Below are 21,887 nucleotides of genomic sequence, written 5' to 3' on the forward strand. Positions count from 1 at the left end.
CCATAAAAAAAAAATGGGCAGCATTGCTGGGCACAGTGGCTCATGCCTGTAATCTCAGCACTTTGGAAGGCCGAGGTGGGAGGTTCACTTGAAAGCAGGAGTTTGAGGATAGCCTGGGCAACAAAGTGAAACTCCTGTCTCTACAAAATAAAAATTTAAAAATTAGCCAGATATGGTGGCATGTGCCTGTAGTCCCAGCTACTCAGGAGGCTGAGGCAGGAGAATTGCTAGAGCCCAGGTGTCTGAGGCTGCAGTATGCTAAGACTGCACCACTGGACTGAAGTCTGGGTGATAGAGAAAGACCTTATCTCTAAATAAAGAAATCTGCAGCATCTTAGTCACCCTCTGCCCCTTTGTTACTCCAAGGCCTAGCACTGAGCTAGCTACTCATATGGTTAATAATCTGCAATGTCTAGATAATTAAAAGAACAAAAGGGCTCTTAAACACATGCCGAGTCAGCACAGAGCTGCCGTGCTCCCAGCAAGTGTGATAGAATGGACATTGTTTGAGTAAACCTAGCCAACAAAAGAGAATTCTGTCTTTGCCTGCTTAGTTCCTCCACCTTCCCTCCCTCAAGGAGATCTGTAGTCCTGGGCAGGTGCTATGGCCTGAATGTGTCCCCCAAAATTTATATGTTGAAACACAATCACCAATATGACAGTTGGGACATTTAGGAGATGATTAAGCCAGAGGACTCTGCCCTAGTGAATGGGATTAATGTCTTATAAAAGAGGTTCACACAGCATTCACCGCTTTTTTACTTTCTGCCTTCCACCATGTGAGGACACAACGAAAACACTCTCATCAGACACTGGATGTTAGTGTCTTGATCTTGGACTTCCCAGCCTCCAGAACTGTGAGAAATAAATGTCTATTATTTATTAAATTACCCAGTCATGGGTATTTTGTTACAGCAGCAGGAAGCGCCTGAGACACCAGGTGTGGTGCAGAACAGGGCCAGTGGGGTGCAGGTACCTGAGGAGAGGTGATGGGTGAATAATGAGAGTCATGCAGATAGAATGGGGAGAAATTGTTTGCAGAGCTCAGAAAAAAAGACATGAAGAAAAGGCTACTGCTAAAGACAGGGTTTCCTTTTATGAACATGTAAAGAAGCACAGTGTAAAAAGTAAAACAAAAACTTGAGACAGGCACAGTGGCTCACGCCTGTAATCCCAGCACTTTGGAAGGCCAAGGCAGATTACTTGGGGTCAGGAGTTCGAGACCAGCCTGGCCAACATGGTGAAAGCCTGTCTCTGCAAAAAAATACGAAAATTAGCTGGGCATGGTGGCGTGCGCCTATAATCTCAGCTGCTTGGGAGGCTGAGGCAGGAGAATCACTCGAATCCAGGAGGCAGAGGTTGTAGTGAACCGAGATTGAGCGATTACACTCCAGCCTGGGCAATAGAGCAAGACTCTCTCAAAAAAAAAAAAATTTAAAAGGAAAAACTTGAGTATTAATTGAGCCATGTGGATCACAATCTTAATTGCTCATTGCATGCATGTTATTTCCTACAGCAGGTGTGTTGATGGGGACCCAGATCTAGAATCACCTGAGTTAGCCAGTGAGCGAGGGGCTTCTCTCAGGTTGAGAGTCAGCTTCTCCCCAGCTTGAAGGCTATTCAAGCCCCCAGCTTCACACTCCTCTTACTCATAACCCTCCTTTCCCTGCTCCTCCAAACTCACTCTGTGCCAGCCAAACCAGCCCATGTGATGCCCCAAGCCCTGGAACCTTTTTGGACCTGCACACTCTTGCACATGCAGTTTCCTCAGTTGAGGATGCCCTTGGCTCCCTCAGGTGCCCAGAGGACAACTTCAAGAGCCTCCTTCTGTGTGAGGCTTTCCCTGAGTCCTACAGGGAGCATTGGTTCCTGTCATGTCTTTGCCTGTGTCTCCCTCATTTGGCTGTGAGCATCTCATCTCTGCAACTCTTTATCCAGCACAGCACCATGCCAGGCCCACTGGCAGAGTCAAGGCTGAGATGTGACTCCATTTTCTTCCCTGTCCCCCTTTTCTGGTCTTGCAGCTCTTACCATCATCGTGTTTCTCTATTCTTTGTTGCAGTGATTGGGTCCTCAGCCCACTCCCTGACTCTCAGCACACCACAGAACATATCAGGCCTTTTGATGTTGGCTAATATCCTTGGAACTTAAATTATTTAAATAGTATTCACTTTCTCTTTTAGGAAGTAAATTAAACATGCAGTAAAAGTAGAGATGGGGTCTCTTGGGGGATGCAAATTCTTGAATTGTGAAGGGGAATAAAATTCTGTTCAAGGGTTTCTGTTTCCACTACACTATACTACACTACACTACACTACACTACATGAAGATGTTGATTATTTAACCTGTGCATACTAATTAGATTCAAAATTCAGGAAGGTTCAATGCAAAGTCCTCCCTGAAGAACAGGCCCATGCTTACAATCACAGCACTTTGAGAGGCTGAAGTGGGAGGTTTGCTTGAGCCCAGGAGTTCAAGACCAGCCTGAGCAACATAGTGGGACCCCATCTCTACAAAAATTAAAATTAAAAAATTGGCTAGTCACAGTGGCTCATGCCTGTAATTCCAGCTCTTTGGGATGCCAAGGCAGGCAGATCCCTTGAGCCCAGGAGTTCGAGACCAGCCTAGGCAACATGGTGAAACCCCATCTCTACAAAAAATACAAAAATTAGCCAGGCATGGTGTCACTCACCTGTAGTCCCAGCTACTTGGGAGGCTGAGGTAGGAAGATCACTTGAGCCTGGGAAGTCAAGCCTGCAGTGAGCTGTGATCATGTCACTGCACTCCAGCATGGGCAACAGAGTGAGAACTTGTCTTGTGAGAAACAAACTCACCTGTCCAAACCCAAAGAATGGACTTAGAGACCTGGAGAACAGCGAAAGTGAGACTTTTAATGATGGTCTTGCAAGATCAGGTGTCTGATGAGCAGGCACACCCAGCACAATTTCAACAAGCAATTTATCCTCTACTGCGCAGGTCCCTCCCCTGGTTCCTTATAGGCTGAGTACTATGGGGTCATGATCTTCCCAGATGTCACCTATTGATTGTTGCATAGTGGCTTTAGGCATTTTGTTTGTTTGTTTGTTTTTAAGGTTGTCTTGCTGCATTTTGTTGCAGCCCATAATACATTGCAATTCTAGTTAGCTTAGGGGCTTTTCGAGTATTTGACTTATGACCTAAGTAGCTGGGCAGGCTGATAGGAACAGACAAAATGAGCTATTTTGCAGGCTAGTAAACTTTTAAACTAAACTTTTTTTGGCTTGGGTAAGGGCAACTAATGGGGAGCAGAGAGGAGAAGAAGGGGAAAGGCAACAAGTAGGCATCGACTATCCAAGCAGGGGCCTTGTATACCCTGTTTCTTCTGTAGTTTGCTGACCTAAGCCGATTCAAGGCACTTTGTCTTAGAGATGGACCACTGTAGACATTATTTCCTTCAGTCTCAAAAAAAAAGTAAAAAAAAAATTTTTTTAAATAAAAAAATTAACCAGGTGTGCTGTTGCACCTGTAGTCCCAGCTAGTCAGGAGGCTGAGGTGGGAGGACCTCTTGAACCCAGGAGGCCAAGGCTGCAGTGAGCCTTGATCGCACCACTGCATTCCAGTCGGAGACAGAGCGAGACCCTGTGTATTAGTCTGTTCTCACGTTGCTAATAAAAACACACTCGAGGCTGGGCGCGGTGGCTCACGCCTGTAATCCCAGCACTTTGGGAGGCTGAGGCAGGCAGATCACGAGGTCAGGAGATCGAGACCATCCTGGCTAACATGGTGAAACCCCGTTTCTACTAAAAAATGCAAAAAATTAGCTGGGCATGGTGGCAGGCACCTGTAGTCCCAGCTGCTCGGGAGGCTGACGCAGGAGAATGGCATGAACCCGGGAGGCAGAGCTTGCAGTGAGCCGAGATCGCGCCACTGCACTCCACCCTCGGTAACAGAGCAAGACTCTGTCTCAGAAAAAAAAAAAAACACTCGAGACTGGGTAGTTTATAAAATAAAGACGTTTAATTGACTCACACTTCCACATGGCTGGGGAGGCCTCACAATCATAGTAGAAGGTGAAGGGAAAGAAAGCAAGATATATCTTACATGGCAGCAGGCAAGAGGGCATGTGCAGGGGAATTCCTCTTTATGAAACCATCAGAATTTGTGAGCTTATTCACTATCATAAGAACAGCACAGGAAAAACCCGCCCCCATGATTCAATTACCTCCCACCAGGTCCCGCCCAGGACATGAGGGAATTATGGGAGCTACAATTCAGAATGAGATTTAGGCGGGGACACAGCCAAGCCATATCACCCTGTCTCAAAAGAAAGAAAAAGAAATGTACCATGGAGCACATTTTGAGGATGCCGTTGGGGGCAGAGTTTAGAGCACTTTTACGTTTTCCCAGGAAAATCCTAGGAACCTGATTAGAAGTTTAAAAACTTGGATTCTGGTGCCAGCTCTAATAGTTATGATATTAGGTCATGCTAAACCTTAATCTCCTCACCTGTAAAATGGTCATAGCAATCTCCATTTAACCTCACATATAGTGAGGTATAGGTAAGAATTAAATAGGATAACATATGTGAAATACTTTGTAATCTCTAAACCAACATAAAGACACACCCAGTATAGACAGAGCCAGAGAGAATGAAAGAATATTCATGTTCCATACCATGCGGGAAGAAAGTGTAAAGGGTATCACAATGTAAAATATGCTCTAATTTATAGAAATCCTAATAAGGTGTTTGGACTCCAAATACAAAGCTTCTTCAGATGAGAGCATAGACTTGCGGGGAAAGACAAACGTAGAAACTTTTCTGTTATTTGTTCACTGCTGCATTTCCGTTCCATAGACTTAGTATTGTTAAAGAAATGGGTCAGGCATTCTTTGAGCATGTTGGCATGTGCCTGTAGTCCCAGTTATTCAGGGGACTGAGGCAGGAGGATTGCTTGAGCTCAAGAGTTCGAGGCTGCAGTGAGCTTTGATTGTACCACTGCACTCCAGCCTGAGCAACAGAGTGAAACCCCATCTCAAAAAAAAAAAAAAAGGCAGACCTGGGCTCTGGGCTCTGGGCTTTGCACCCAATTATGTGACCCTGGGCACATAATTACTTTTTTTCTTTCAGCCTATTTATTTATTTATAAAATGGGCTAATATTAGCTATTGTGTAGCATTAGCTATCAAGATTAAAGCAGAAAACATATATAGAGGCCTTGGCACTGAGCCTTGACACCTCAGATGACAGTTCCACACTGCTGTTTACTGGGCTGGAAACAGCCCATGGCTTTGCTTTCTAAATATACTTCTCTCTCATCGGCTCCCTGACCTCCAGCCCTGCCAGGCTTCCCCACTTAATTTAATGAAAAGAAACATGAGTCAGTAGCATTCATGTGGAGAAGAACGTAACTAATGGAGAGAAGGTCAATAGTTGGCAAACTCAAGAGACAAACAAATAATTGTCCTTTTTCTCCAGCCTTCTCAGAAGTTTTTCTGCTTTCTTCTTCCTCAGAATTCAAGGGTCTCTCTGGGACCAAAATATCAAGATCAAGACCTTCCAGGCTGCTCTAAGAAGGATGCTGCTTCATCTTCACTATTTTACTGACAAGAGAGAGACTGTCTCAGGTTCCTAGCAGGAGGGCGAAAGGAGTGAACCAGGCTCTGATTTCTGTCTGGCCTGCGTGGGCTGAGCCCACAGGGTCAAGGCTCCTCCTGCAGCCTGGAGTGTGTAGGAATTGTCAGAGGAATCTAATGACACCCTGGTGTAGGCACCTAGCATACTGAGCCATTGTAATAACCTTAGAAGCCCAAGTGCATTTGCATACGCATCTTCTTTTGCTGTTGCTTAAAAAAAGCAACAGTTTTAATGTAAGTGTAATTCTGTGGACTTGACAATTTGCAGAGAATCCCTCCACCCCTGATTTGGCCGCTCTCCCTTGCCTCTCTCCCAATTAGCTAATGTGGCAGAAACTACAAGCAGAACAAAGAAACCTCAGCCCGGTGTGAATTGTGGAACACTTTACTGAACACGAATGAACAGAAGTCAGATTTTCTCTGCAGATTAAGAAAGACTCTAGGCGCCAGCAGAGGAAGTGAAGAGAATTTCTAGAAAATGTTCAGGGCGGAGGCAGGAGTTCAAAGGGAAATAATTTAAAGGTTAAGACAAATAGTCCCTTCTGAAACGCTTCAGATGGTAAAAGATGAGGGCCCAGAGGTAGGGAAGCAGAGAAAAAGTGGAGAGGCCCCAAGAGTGAGCATTTGTTTAGAATGCTCTCCCACTGCCAAGCCCTTTGTCTGCAGCAGCATCAGAGTGAGCTAGAAAAGAAGGCGACATGACTGAGGGAAGGAGCCTGAAGTTTGGAGTTAGAGCTGAACTCACTAGCTAACTAATTAATCATGTGCCCCTACCTGACCAAGTAGCTTTGCATTGCTTAACTGACCTAAACTTACTTCCTGATCCTCAAAATATGAATAATGCCCATCTCCTAGGGTCATTAGGAGAGTTACATGAAATAATAAATGTAGAAGTACTGACCAGAGTAGGAGTATGTGAACTGTGGTTCTGCAACCCTTTCCGTGTCCAAGCACCAGAAATAACTTATTCCTAATCTTGAGCTTTTTGCCTGGGCCAGATGCTTTGAAACACTCCCTGGAGGAATGAGGGACCTATTCCAGCTATCCTCCCGATAAGGGAGGCGACTCCACTGGGGACTGGCAGGAGTCAAACACTCATATACAGCTGCCTATCCTGTACAGCAGTTGTGGCTGCAGCCTGGCAATCTGGGAAGGACTCAGTGGGAAAAGAGAGTAGAATGATAGATAATAGAGGCTAGGAAGGGGGTGTGGGTGAGACAAGGCTCTGGGCCACAGGACCCCTCCCAGGAAGCTGCCATCTTCTCCTGGTTTTGCAGACACCTACCCTCCAGTGGGTCCCTTAGAAATCCTGAGGGCATACCCAGCTAATAGGTGAGTCTGTGACATTAAGGGATATTTTGAAACTGAGGACAGGAAATACCTCCTAATTCATTCACAGTATTTGGTGCCCAGGACAACCAAAATTGCCCAAGCTATTTATAAACCATTGTTAATACTTGAGCTTGAAAAATCAAAGCCAAGAGCATTTGAGTCACACTCATTTAAAAACGGTGAGGAAAATAGCATTTGAACCAAAAGTTGATTTTTAGAACAGCTGGTTCTCCCTTACCCCAATACCCTCCTCCTTCTCCAACACAAAAAACACAACCCACACATACACATGCATGAACACATACACAGGTGAACAAATACATATATATGTGCACACACATACGCTCTCACATGAACACCTGTACAGGCATGTGATAAAGTTCCTTGGAGAAAGTCTTCATATTGTTCAATGTTTTCTAGCTTCTTCTCTGAAACACCAAATATATGAGAAGCTGATGAAAGTTTATATACATAGAATGACATCTTAGCAACTGTGCCTCACCACCACCCACCAATCCTTGATAACAAGCTACACAGAAATAAAATTAGATTCCTTCCACACACTATAGACAAAAATGAATTGCAGGTATTTTGAAGACCCATAAATAAATAATAAAACTGTAGGAGTATTTGCAAAACATCAAGAGAACACTTGGACAACCTTGGAACTGGGGAAAATTACACAAGGGGGAAAAATACATAATCCATGAAACAAAAACCAAATTTGATCATATAAAAATGAAAAGCTTCAAAAAAAAAAGATGCCATAATCAAGATCATAAGACATCATCACCAGGCGCAGTGGCTCACACCTGTAATCCCAGCACTTTGGGAAGCCAAGGTGGGCAGATCACTTGAGGTCAGGAGTTGGAGACCAGCCTGACCAACATGGTGAAACCATATCTCTACTAAAAATACAAAATTAGCTGGGCATGATGGCACATCCCTGAAATCCCAGCTACTCAGGAGGCTGAGGCAGGAGAATTGCTTGAACCTGGGAAGCAGAGGTTGCAGTGAGCCGAGATCGCGCCATTGCACTCCAGACTGGGCACCAAGAATGAAACTCCATCTCAAAAAAAAGACATCATCAAAACAAATATGCTGGAGGTCAATATGTTAAGTGAAATAAGCCAGGCACAGAAGGATAAATATTGCATGTTCTCACTCATATGTGAGAGCTAAAAAAACTTGATCTTATGGAGGTAGAGAGTAGAATGATAGCCTGGGCAACATGCTCTACAAAAAATACAAAAATTAGCCGGGCATGGGGGCACATGCCTATAGTCCCAGCTACTCAGGAGGCTGAGGCAAGAGGATTGCTTAGGCCCAGGAATTTGAGGCTGCAGTGAGCTATCATTACACCACTGCACTTCAGCCTGGGCAACAGAGTGGAAAAAAAAAAAAGGAAAAAGAGAGTAGAATGATAGGAAACGGAGGCAGGGAAGGGAGTGTGGGTGGCAGGAGGGCTGGGCAGGGGATAAAGAGAGGTTGGTTAATGGGTATAAGCATAGAGTTAGATAGATAAATAAATTCTAGTGTTTGATAGCAGAGTAGGGTGACTATAATTAACAACAATGAATTGTATATTTCAAAATAGCTAGAAGCAAGGACTTGAAATGGTCCTGAAATGATAGATGTTCAAGGTGATGAATACCTAAATACCCTGACTAGATCATTACACCATTACACATTCTATGCATGTAACAAAATATCAAATGAACCCTATAAATATGAATAACTATTGTGCATCAATAAAAAAGAAAAAAGAACACAATATAAAAAGATTGGAAGGAAATATTCCAATACATAATATACAAAGAACTCTCTCAAATTAACAAGAAGATAACGCGATAGAAAAATGGTAAAGAACATAAACTAGCAAGTTTTAGAAGAGGAACCAAAATGAACAATGGTCACATAAAATAAAGATGCTCCACCTCAAATGACAGACAGGAAAGTTAAAATTAACACAACAATGAACAATTTTTATCCATTAAAAATTCATAAAATTGATAGTATCCAATGAAAATGTGGGGCAACTGGTTCTGTCACATAATACTAGGAGGAGTATACATAACTACAAACTTTTATAAAGGTGACATAACAATATTTATTAAAATGTAAAATGTGCATACTCTGATCCAAGAATCCCATTTCTGGGAATTTTTCAAGCTAATGAACACATCAGTAGATAAAGCTAGTTGTCTATAACCTTTGTTGTAGCATTCTTGTCATAAAAAACCTGAAAACAACTTAAAAATCATTGAAAAGGTGACTCGCTTAAGAAATTTTGCAGAATCTGTTCTATGGAACCTTGCTAGAACCTCTGTTTTCTGTTATACTTTTTGCATGTGTGACTCAGCAATTCATGCATCTGTTTCCCCATCTATAAAATTAAGGTAATAATGGTATTTACACCACAGATTTATTTGTGCTAACTTGGAAGAACTTATACTATATATTGTCAAGTTAAAAAAGGAATTTTCAGGTTTTTTTCTTTAACATTTATGTATGCTTACATTTATTTGTATATGTTTGTATCAGCAAAAAAAATGGACAAGTTATACATATTTGTATATGTCTGTATCAGCAAAAAAAAAATGGAGAAGTAGTGAACATATCTACTGCTTTTGTAATTTATGTCACTAAAAAGAAAAAAAAATCACCAATAGAAAAAAGATGATAGGAGACATGTACAACAAATACTAATGGTTAATAACCATAGGGAGAAAAATTCAACCTTAAAAAATCTCACTAGTTTTAAGAACCTCCTTAATTCAAAGCCCCCTTTTCAATGTCCTGTGCCATTAAAATGAGCTAAACTGTGGGTGCTACAGATACCCACCCTAAGACAAGGCACCATGAAGAGTGGGTGTGTGTGTGATGGGTGCATGTGGGGGATCTGGGGTTGGGGAGAGGCAGATGGATAGGAGGGGAAGATGAAGAACTAAATGCCTTTGGAGGGGTCAGAGACTGTTGAGTTCTAATACTGACCCTTTTAGTTATTCTTTATGGGATTCGAATCACTTTTTTTTTTTTTCTGAGACTGTCTTTATTTGACAAACGAGTAAGTGAAAGGACTAAATAAGGTCCTGTTCATAGCAGGCCCAGAACAACGGACAGGGAGCCCCTGCCCACCCAGCCCTGCTTCAGGTCCACCCTGAGGTGCTGTCTCCTCCTCCTCCTCCTTCCCATACCCTCCTTCCCTGTCACATAAGCTGTCTGCCTATGAAGAGGAGGCTCTGGCTTTTGGAATCTTCACTGTCTTAACTTAACCTGTCTGCCTGTGACTTTCCATTTATCATGACACCAGTGCCTTCTGCATTTAAGTGATTTTGGTCCCTGCAACAGCATGATTTCAGTCAAACACAAACACACACACATACACACACAAAATGAAACAGGAGCACTAAAGCCCTTTACTTGGCACAAATCTTTCTAAATAAGAATCCAGGTATCACACCGGATCCTATACAAAATACAGGTTTCGTTAGCAACAGAAGAAAAGGTCTCAACACCAAAATGGCAGGAGATTAACTGTAACACTTTTACACTATTAAAAAAATGCATTTAAAATCACTGACCCTTTAAAATACCTTGAACAGATAGAGAAGGGCAAAATAATCTCTCTTTGCAAAAGGATGAGCCTCCCAGAGATGTTGGAAAAAACTGGAGGTGAAAGTCTTTGCTCATCTGGCAGGTAAGTGTTCTGGTGGGTCCAACAGGTCAGATGTGAATTCCCTTAGGGTTTTTCAGATCACAAGATTACCACGCTTACTACATAAAAATCACTCTACGCCGATCATTGTTCAATAGGATATCCAGGTCTTCAAAGCTCCTCTACTCCTGCCCAGGAGGCTGGAACCGGTCAGTTTCCCCGGAAGGAGCTCACGCGCTCTGGGCTCTGGGCTCTCTGCCGCGGTTGAGGAGGTCTGTGAGTTCCCCGATGTACTTGATGGTGTACTTGAGTGTCTGGATCTTGGTGAGAGGCTGGCCTCTCTGGCTGTAGACAGGTGGCAGATAATTCCGGAGGGTGTGCAGGGCATCTGCCAAGGTCCTCATCCTGAGCTTCTCCCTCTCGCTGGCTTTCCGCCTCCGCTGGACAGACATCCTGACTTTGGTGCCCTTCTGGGCCTTGGAGCCACCACCGCCCTGGAGGTAGGTGGGCTGGAAAGCTAACATATTGTAGTCCACCTCTACCAGGCCACTGGCCCCACCGACACTGCAGCCATCGCTGCCCCCACTGCTGGCCCCGCCATGCTCACAGGGCAGCCCAGCCACAGCTGGACAGGGAGAAGAAGAATAGGATTCTAGCGATGGAGCCGGGGAAAGGCTCTGAGAGGGGGAGGCCTGGTTTAGCTCAAAGGGCCGTGCCCTGTCCTTCCAGTCCCAGGAAGACAGCAGGCCAGGGCTGTCAGAGGAGCCCAAGCCATCCTCGAGGCTGAGGAAAGTCTCGCGCAGGTTGTCCATGTCTGCGAGACAGCTGCAGAAGGAATGGCTCCCTGGCAAGTGAGAAAGAAAGTTCTGCCGCCTGGCCAGGGAAGAGCTCTCTTTTATGATGGTGGGGGAGAAGTGATGAAGTGGGAAAGAGGGCCGTGTAAAGAGAGTTCAAAGGAAAAACCAAAGACCAAGATGGAAAATGAACTCTTCAGGTGTCATTTTCTCCTCATTGATAATTAGCATCTTCCAGCTAAAATGTCTTTAAACAGAAAGGCCTCCAAGAGAAGAAAAAAGGAATTATCTTGTTGTAACTAAACCAATTAAGGCTGCATAACTAGACTTAGCATTGTGCTGTGGAACTCATTAATGAGGGAGCCAAAGAAAACAAACCTGGGGCATCCGCAGCAAGGAGGGGGTGGCCGAGGGCCCTGGTGGAGAGTAGCAAAGTGACCCGAGAGGGCCTCCATCCCCTCCACCAGGACCTGCTAGATATTTCAGCACAGTTGGGCTGTATTGTTGGAGAAGCAGCATGGTCTAGGGACAAGGTAACCCCTCTGAGCTTTGATTCCCTAATGTGTCCAACACAGACAACAACAGGTCTTATTTCCTAGGGTTGCTGGGGGTGCCACACACGTGAGGTACCCAGTGGATGCCACCTTAGTAAATTTCCCTGAGTCGTATAGAGTGCAGACATGCCCAGAACATGCCTACACTCAGAACGACAAAGGCCAGCAACTCCAGTAAGCCTAGAGCCTTAAAGAGCAGGAAACATCCTACCAGAGGCATAAAACCCTTGCTGTTACTGAGCAGGTTGGATTCCCCACAGCAAACAGATACCAGGAAACAGAAAACTCCCTTAAGCCAGGGAGTTTGCAGAATACCTGGCATTTAGCCTAAGGAAAGTCTTTTTTAAAAAACACAGCTGCACCTTGTTTTTTGAAATGAGTCACACCTTGCTTTTTGAAATGTATGGAGGAAGTGTGAAATTAACTAGGGAGCCTCTTTTCCCCACCACAGCTCCAAATGCCACTGAATGTGTTAAGTTGGATGGTTGTGCTAGTTTGCTTCACTTCCTATATCCTCTGCTAGACCCTGGATTTTGGAAAAGGGATCTCAGATTCCCCATTTGTCCCATGAACTTAATTTATTTTCCATGTAAGTAATTCTACAAATTAGTATTAACATCAAGTTACAGTGAGTTAAAGTGTAGGGTAATATTAACATATCCTTTAACATGTTATTTAAGTCCCTTTGCAATTATTGAAAATAAATGTCAATGGCCTAGTTAGAACATTTATGATATTTTTTAATTAGCAAGGCTCAAGGAAGAAAAATCTCTAGTAGGTAATCTGTAGAAGAATGCTCTTAATTTTACCATTTACTAAAGAACCCCAAGCTGGATCTTGAAAAATAATAATATTAATGACTGTAATAAATGTAACAAATGACTCTTGCTCCTTTTTCCTCTCTCTTCTCTCTTCCAATTCTTGTTGAGAAGCCCAGAATCTGCTGATACTATGCAAGGAATTTTATGGATTTTTTAATTTTTCTTATTTCAATAGCTTTTGGGGTAAAATGTTTTTTTGTTACACGGGTGAGTTGTATAGTGGTTAAATCTGAGATTTTAGTGCTCGTGTCAACTGAGTAGTGTACATTGTACCCAATATGTAGTTTTTTTTAATCCCTCACTCCCCTCCCACCCGCCCCCTTCTGAGTCTCCAAAATCCACTGTACTACTCTGCATGCCTTTGCATGCCCAAAGCTTAGCTCTCATTTATAAGTAAGAACATGTGGTATTTGATTTTTCCATTCCAGAGTAACTTCACTTAGAATAATGGCCTCCAGCTTCATCCAAGCTGCTGTAAAAGACATTATTTCATTGATTTTTAAGGCTGAGTAGTATTCCATGGTGTATATATATCACATTTTCTTTATCCACTCGTTGATTGATGGGCACTTAGTTGGTTCCGTATCTTCGCAATTGTGAATTGTGTTGAAGTAAACACATGCGTGTAGGTGTCTTTTTGATAGAATGACTTCTTTTCCTTTAGGTAGATACCCAGTAGTGGGATTGCTGGATCAAATGGTAGGTCTACTTTTAGTTCTTTAAGAAATCTCCATCCTGTTTTCCATAGAGGTTGTGCTAATTTTCATTCCCACCAGCAATGTATAAGTGTTCCCTTTTCACCACATCCATGCCAACATTTGTTGTTTTTTAACTTTGTTTATTACAAACCTATTCTGGCTGGGGTAAGGTGGTATCTCGTTGTGGTTTCAATTTGCATTTCCCTGATAACTAGTGACGTTGAGCATTTTTTCATGTTTGTTGGACATTTGAATATCTTCTTTTGAGAAATGTCTGTTCATGTCATTTGCCCACTTTTTGATGAAATTATTTGTTTGTTTTCTTGCTGATTTGTGTGAGTTCAAGGAACTTATATGATTAAGCTTCTTTTTAAAAACGACAAAAAACAAAAAGACCAACATGTTATGGATGAAAATACTGAGGCTCTCAGATGTGAAGAAACTCAGTTAAGATTTCCCCGGTAGGAAGTGGTAGAGTCACTAGGGAGTGGTAGAGCAAAGATTCCTTGTCAGACCCCAAAGCTCACTTTCTTTTTTGAAAATCTATTTTCACCCTTTCATGGGTTGTGGTAGAGGCAGGTGGCCTGAGTGTGACTCAGAGAGGGGACTCCCAGGGGACACAAGGCAGCTGTGGGGGCCGCTGCCATGGCAGACTCTCGATCCTTGTGTTCTAACTTCACAGTTTTCCATGTAACACTGCTTCTGCTCTCAGACTCCATAACTCTTTTTTCCCTTTCCTACAGCTTCTTTCTAAAACTGCTAATTTCTTGAACTTCCATTTTTAGAAATTTCATTTCCTAAATGAGACAATATCTGTCAAATCCTTAGTGCACTGTAGACACTTAATAAATGTAGTTCTTGTCATTATTGTTATTGACTGAGCGTTGTCAAACGCACCAGCAACAGAATGACTTACTGAGCTGTGACTCTTCTGCTCCTGATCCCAGTTTCCCAGCCTTCTTGGCCCCTGAAACTATTCTTGGAGAAAGGAAGCTGCCTGGTTTTCATGTTTCTTGATGTGCACTCTCTCTTTGGTAAGAAATAAAGCAGAACCAGACTTGCATCTATCTGAGAAGCATTCTGTGCTCAATCTGAGGGAAATAAAGGTCAAGGACAATGTAACACTGCAGTACAGACATTTGAAGGCTATAGTTAGGTAGACACTAGCTGGTGCTTTTCTGTCTCCAGTTTGAACAAAGCAACAGAACACTGGACAAGGCTAGACCAGACAGGCAAAATTTACACTGGACTCAGTAAAATCTGGCTGAGAGCATGGTGTTGTGGAAGGATGAGACAGAACTTGCCTCCTTTAGAGCAGGTGACTCACCCCTCACGGCCTAAGTATTTTAGTGTGTAAAAGGAGGTAATAACACTTTTCCTGTGTTGTTCTTCTTTTTTTTTTTCTTTTTTTTTTTTTTTTTTTTGACACAGGGTCGAGGCTGTAGTGAAGTGGCACCATCTAGGCTCACTGCAACCTCTGCCTCCTAGATTCAAGCAGTTCTCATGCCTCAGTCTCCAAAGTAGCTGGAACTACAGGTATGTGCCACCATGCTCAGCTAATTTTTGTATTTTTAGTAGAGATGAGGTTTCACCACGTTGGCCAGGCTGGTCTTAAACTCATGGCCTCAAGTGATCCGCCCGACTCCACCTCCCAAAGTGCTGGGATCATAGTGAGCCATCATGCCCAGCCTGTTCTGTCTTCTTTATCAAGAGCATTCATCACATGAGGAGGGTGTACCAAAGGATCATTAAACTCCCATCTAGCTACAAAATGCCATGAAACATGTTACTACCATGTGAATATGCTTGGTTAAAAGAGCACTGTACCAGCATGAAGACATTTGGAGATATCATTGAGTCCATCATTTCTTTAAACCTGCATTCTACATATGGTGAATGACTTGCTCAATGTCATACCCAAAGGCTGTGGCAGAGATGGAAAGAGAAAAGCCAAAGTTGCCTGCCTCCCATATCTGTCCTTTTTCTTTCTTTTGAAACTAATAGGACTAATTGCAAAGCGTTTACATCAGGCAGACTACGTATTTCCCACATTACTGATTTATTGGGATAAATATTTTACTTCAAATGTCATTCAAGCAACAAATACTTATAAGCTATTGTGACTATGACTGTGACAGATTGAAAAGAAGCCCCCAACCTTGAGGCCCACTCTCAAGAGACCTTGAAAAATGTTCAGGTCCTATTTTCCAAAGTGTAAGACAAAGGTACAGGTTGTTTCATCTCTCAAATCCCAGGCCTTCATATTGACCTTTTTATTGTAGCTACACCCACTAAGGAGGATCCCAGATTTGCCATACATATTAATAAGTGGTCTGTGTCTAATTTTCAGAATGATGAGCTTCTGAGGGAATGCTGGTCATATTCCTGACAACAGTCAGGACAACTGGGCATTTCACACTGGCCTCAGAGGACTGTAAACTCTACATTTAAGAGCCAGGAAGCTTTCCTGAGGCAGAGCCACTTCCAGGAAATTGGCAAATAGTGCTCAAAGGATAGACAGAAAACAGAAATCAAGAGGCTGATGGAATTCCTTAAGCTGTGGCCACCAGTGGTTCCATGCCATTGCCAGCCCATACAGCTCCTCTGTGCAAATTACAAAACAACCAAGCTAAGGCTTATTTCAGCCCTGCTTGCCTCTTCAGCCCAGCACCTTTGTTCAGGGTGCACCCTCCTCAAGCAGTGGCCCTGGGAGCCCCTGTGATGTGCGTCCTCTGCAATGTTAGCATTTTTAGTACTTTGGTGGCTGTTTGAACGTCAGTGAACAGATACAACATGGGGGTAGTGGCAAGAGTGCAGCAATAGGAGCCAGATTAAACCTGTCACATCTTACATTTCCTCCTGTGTTATTGTGACCTGGGACACATGAATCAATCTTTCTTAGCTTCAGCTTCATCTTCATCTGTGCAATTGAAATACTAATACTTGCCTTATAGAGTACACGCTTTTAGCAGGTTTACACATTGTAAACTGTAAGTGTGGTAACTAATGTTGCTGTAATTATTAATCTTGTGCTGGGCAGGGTGCTGTAACTCATGCTTGTAATCCCAGCACTTTGGGAGGCCAAGGTGGGCGGATCACGAGGTCAGGAGATCGAGAGCATCCTGGCCAACATGGTGAAACTCTGTCTCTACTAAAAATACAAAATTAGCTGGGTTTGGTGGCATGTGCCTGTAATCCCAGCTACTTGGGAGGCTGAGGCAGGAGAATCACTTGAACCTGGGAGGCGGAGATTGCAGTGAGCCGAGATCGTGCCACTGTACTCCAGCCTGGTGACAGAGCAAGACTCCATCTCAAAAAAAAAAAAAAAAAAAATCTTGTGCTGGGTACATTCTTGGTTCCTTGAGTCAAGAGAAGTTAGAGCCGCAATACAAGCAGCCACAAATATATCACTCCCACTTTCTTTTGGCCTCAAGTCCCCCCTGCTTAGAAACCAAAATCCCTTCCTTCAAATGTAATCTTTCTTTTTTAACGGAACCAGAGTAGTGGCATACCCAGGATGGGTGGTGGGAATCTTCAGCCTCTGGTGTAGGCAATAAAGGGAGGTATTGTCTATATATAATTTTAAAACAGTGATAATGCTTGGCTAAAAGTTGGTCTTTATCTTATTATAACCATGTAGTGGCAATTCTAAACAATGGCAATAATAAAATGACTCCTCTTTAGGGAAGCCCACTCCCACCAACACCCCCATCCTTGGTACACCACTGCCAAAGAGAACTTGGAATTCAGTCTAGAAGTGTGGAACTGTCACTCAAGGCACCCAAATCCTCTACTATACTATGGAAATCTGAGTAAGTCATTCAACCTTTGCGGACCTCAGTTTCCTTGTGTGAAAATTAGGAATCCTATATATCGTGTTGCTATGACATTTTTAAAAATTAAAAAATTGAGACTTGACTTTGGACAGTATGAAAGAGTATAGGGATATGTTTTGATATTACCAACATTAACAAAAATACTTTCACCAATGCAATTATCTGCTCCAAACCCAGCCATTTGCCATGATACATGACACCAGGTAAATCAGCGTGGAAGGTGGTTCATGCTCCTTTAAAAGCCTGTCTCGTGAGAAATAGCACTGTCTCAGACCTTTGAGAAGCACCAAGGTTGAGGGTTTATTTCTCTTGTGATCTCCTGGATCCCTGTTCTACATGAGGTAGTTTGTAAGGGCCATTTGTTCGAGTCAGAGGGAGGACTCCAGTGAATTCCAACCCCTAATAATGCTTCAGAAAAGCCTTCCATAGATAAGAATTTGGTCAATAAACTAAGAAATCTAATCCTGGAGTCTAATTAAAATGAAGGTGAACCTTTATTGCATTCCTGCCATGTGCTGAGAACCAGACTTTTCTCTTTCAGGTTCATTAGTTAATCTTAATTTTCACAGCAATTTTGAAAGATACAGGTTCTAATCCACAACCTAAAGATGAAGAAATTTGTGTTCAGAAAGGGACCCAGCAGACACAGCAAGAGGATGGGAAAAGTAGAATGCGATCTAAGTCTGTATGAATTCCAAATCCCCACTGTACTACATAATTATAATTTCAAATTCTACCCTACTACACTATTTCCCAAAAACAGCTTCATGACTGTAATGTAATCACTGGGAATAGGTACAAGATGCAAGGCTTGGTTCAAATCCTGCCTCTTCCATGAAGCTTTCCCTGCCTGCCTCAGCCCTTGGAATTTTCCACTTCTCTGATCAATAGCACTAAGATTTGGCACCATTCGTTTGCCATTAATATTTACCACCTGATATTCTGGTTCTCTGTTCACGTGGATATGACTTATTCCCTGCAGCTACGTTGAAACGTCTTTAAAGATATAGATGATGGCTTTTCTATCTCTTAGCATGGTGCTAGGAGCTTAGAAGATGACTAGTCCTTTGGTCTTTGGGCTTTTACTTGGCGCATGCTGGGTGCCAAATACTGTACTGGGTGCTGAGGACAGAAAGTCAAATTAAAAAGCGTTTGTCTTCAGGTTGCTCAGGGTATTGAAGGTGGTAATAGAGACATAAACTACTTATGAAACAATGTCAAAAATGCTCTGATAAATTTAACCATAGGGCACAATCTGCGCAACTGTATGTGACAGCCTTGGGAGCCCTCTGTAACTTGTCTCTTTTACAATGTTAGCAGTTTAGTACTTCACTCGTTGTCCAGACATTGGTGGATGGATAAAAAGTGATATTGGTGACAAGAGGACAACCTTGGGGGCAGACAAAACCTGGGTCAAATCTTACAAATATTTAACATACAAACCAGGCACTCAGTGGAAGTTCACAAAAGTAAATCTGGAAGGCTTTCTGAAAGACATGACTCCTACAGGCTTGTTTGTTTGTTTGTTTTGAGACAGAGTCTCATTCTGTCACCCAGGCTAGAGTGCAGTGCAGTGGCATGCAGTGGCGTGATCACGGGTCACTGCAGCCTCAACCTCCTGGGCTCAAGTGATTTTCCCACCTCAGCCTCCTTATAGCTGACACTACAGGTGCACGCCACCATGCCTGGCTAACTTTTGTATTTTCTGTAGGGATGGAGTTTTGCCATGTTGCCCAGGCTGATCTTGAACTCCTTGGCTCAAGCAATTATCTTGCCTCGGCCTCCCAAAGTGCTGGCATTACAGGTGGTTATAGACCTGTTTTTAAAGTAGCACTCCTATTTGTTCTTAAAGATGCTCCTTAAAAAGCAGGGCTTTTATTTTTCCAAGTGAAAGGTGGAGAGAACATTCTAGGCATTACTTGAAGGGTTCATAGAGCATGCACGATTTGTGCAAGAAATTGAGAGCTGTTCCATGTTCCACAAGGTCAAGTGGAGGTAAAGAGCAGACACTGGAGGTAAAGCTGAAAAGCAGAGCCTCGTCTGCAATGATAAGACACTTGGACTTTATCTTGGAGATGACAAGGAGCTTCTGGTGGGAGTTAGCAAGGGTGAGATTTGGTCAGTAGTGCACTGGAGCCTCACTCTGCTTGTTTGTGGGGAAGGTGTTTGAGTGTTCTATTGGTTCTCCAGGGTTCACAGGGCAACAGAACCAACAGGATGGATGGATGGATGGATGGATGGATGGTTGGATGAATAGAGGTGAAGTCCCACAGTGTGCTGTCTGCAAGCTGCAGACCCAGGAAAGTCTGTGGTATTGTTCAAAGCCCTGAGAGCCAGAGAGGCAATGGATGGTGTAGATTCCAGTCAAGATCTGAAGGAGAACTAGGAGCACTGAAGACAACTGGAGACAGGAGATTGATGTCCCAGCTTAAGGAGTCAGGCAGAGAGACCGCTCAACTTTCCTCAGTCTTCTTGTTCTTTTCAAGCCCTAAGGGGATGATGCCCACCCACATTATCTACTTTACTCAGTCTACCAGTTCACATGCTAATCTCTCCTGAAAATACCCCTGCAAACACACGTGGAAATAATGTAGAACCAGCTACTTGGGCATCCTGTGGCCCAGGCAAGTTGGCACATAAAATTAATCATCACCTGTGGAGCATGACTAGAGGCAGAGTGCACCAGTAATATTCCAGGTGCTTAGCACAGATGAACCCACATTCATCCTCACAACAACCCTAAGTGGTAGGTGTTATTATCATCACCAATCCTGTTTTCCTGATAAGAAATTGAGGCACAGAGGAGTTAAGTAACTTGCCCAAGGCCCCAGGATGAGAGCCTAGGCAGGCTGACTGGAGTCTAGGCTTTTACCCACCAGTTGGAGGCATCTGCACGATGGGCCCTGCAGAGCTGTTGAAGCTGGAACTCAGGCTTGACCTGAGACTCGGTAAATCCTAAAAGATTGATTGATTGATTCCTTGGCCCCATTCAATCATGTATCCAGTGTGTACAGAGCACCTGAGATTAGCCAGAGTCCTGGGTCCTACAGGCACTAAAAAGATTTAGTAGCTTTAGACTTCTATCATCATTCCTAAATTAGATGGTTGGTTGGACATGACAGGCATCCACATAACTACTCATTGCCCTGGTTAGCGAACAGTCCTGACTCTTATAGTTTTGAAGGAGTGCCGTGTGTGTGTTTGTATTTGTGTGTGTGTGTGTGTGTGTGTGTGTGTTGGGGGAAGGTGTTTGAGTGTTCTATTGGTTCTCCAGTGAAGCTGTATGTATGAAACTGTTTCTGAGAAATAGTGTAATCTTTAGAGGCACCCCCTTCCTTGGCCATACCCACAGTTATCTCAGCTATGATAGCAATAATAATAACAAATGTCTCTACTACTAAGTGCTGCATATGGTTTACTCCATTTAAATCTTATAAAAATATTATTTCTTTTCCCATCTTACTTTTTTTTTTCCTTTTCTTTATTCATTTTTTTTCTTTTTGAGACAAGGTCTGGCTCTATTGCCCAGGTTGGAGTGCAGTGGCACGATCTCGGCTCACTGCAACCTCCACCTCCTGGGATCAAGCCATCCTCCCACCTCAACCTCCCAAGTAGCTGAGACTACAGGCATGTGACACCATGCCCAGCTAATTTTTTTTTTTTTTTTTAATAGAGACGAGGTTTCACCATGTTGCCCAGGCTGGTCTCAAACTCATGAGCTCAAGTGATCCACCCACCTCAGCCTCCCAAAGTGTTGGGATTACAGGTGTGAACCACCATATCCAGCTTTCTGTTCCCACCTGAAATAAGAAAAAACTGAGGCTTATAGAAGTAAAAAAAAAAGTTTACCCCAAGTGACCAGATTTGTAAGTGGACGAGCACAATTTAGACCTAGGCAGTCTGACCCCAGGATCACAAGACTTCAGCGAGTGATGTTATGTTCCGAGAGAGGAGATAGGTGAACGAGGATTTTGGAAGGACCCCTCATTGTGAGGTTTATAGTTGCTTTACGTCTTTGGGTTTGCAGTTCCAGAATAGAAGGCAGCTGTCATCCCCTACCACTTCTAGTACTTTCCCTGGCCTTAGGCCACATAATTATTATTATCAAGCAGCAGGTAAGGGTGATATTTAATTATATTTTCCTAGAATTAAACACTTTAGATAGAACATTTTATTCTTTTATAAATAAAATCCTTTTGTATATTAATATTGATAACAGTAATACACTTTCCATTTTTTGAGTACTTACAGCATGCACTCTATGCTAGGAGCTAAAAATAAGGGCCTTGCATATATTCACTCATGTCATCCTCCATACAGTCCAGTTAGGTAGGCATTAGCATCATCTTACAAGGTAGGAAGCAAAGCTCAGATGCTAAGGACCTTGCCCAAGGTCATGGGACACAGCTTCTTTCCAAACCATAGCCACACACATATCGGCTCTGCAGCTGCCACACCGAGAGCCAGCTGCAGTACTCTCGCCCATGCCTGCCCTCACTGCATGTCTCTGAGACACTCAGACCCTGCTGGCTCTGTGCACCCTGATTTCAGTAGCTGTATTTTGCTGTGGGGGCTCCTGCC

General features: G+C 43.2%; 1 protein-coding gene across 1 annotated transcript; it reads right to left on the reverse strand.

Moving 5' to 3' along the window:
• Positions 1-10,131: 10,131 nt before the first annotated feature.
• Positions 10,132-11,474, reverse strand: MSGN1 (mesogenin 1). The gene has a single exon (XM_002812271.4). It carries the CDS (start codon positions 11,413-11,415, stop codon positions 10,834-10,836), a length of 582 nt encoding a protein of 193 aa, XP_002812317.4. The 5' UTR covers positions 11,416-11,474; the 3' UTR covers positions 10,132-10,833.
• Between the last annotated feature and the right edge of the window lie 10,413 nt (positions 11,475-21,887).

Source organism: Pongo abelii, chromosome 12 (genome assembly GCF_028885655.2).
Source record: "Pongo abelii isolate AG06213 chromosome 12, NHGRI_mPonAbe1-v2.0_pri, whole genome shotgun sequence".
In the NCBI taxonomy this organism is placed as follows: Eukaryota; Metazoa; Chordata; class Mammalia; order Primates; family Hominidae; genus Pongo; species Pongo abelii.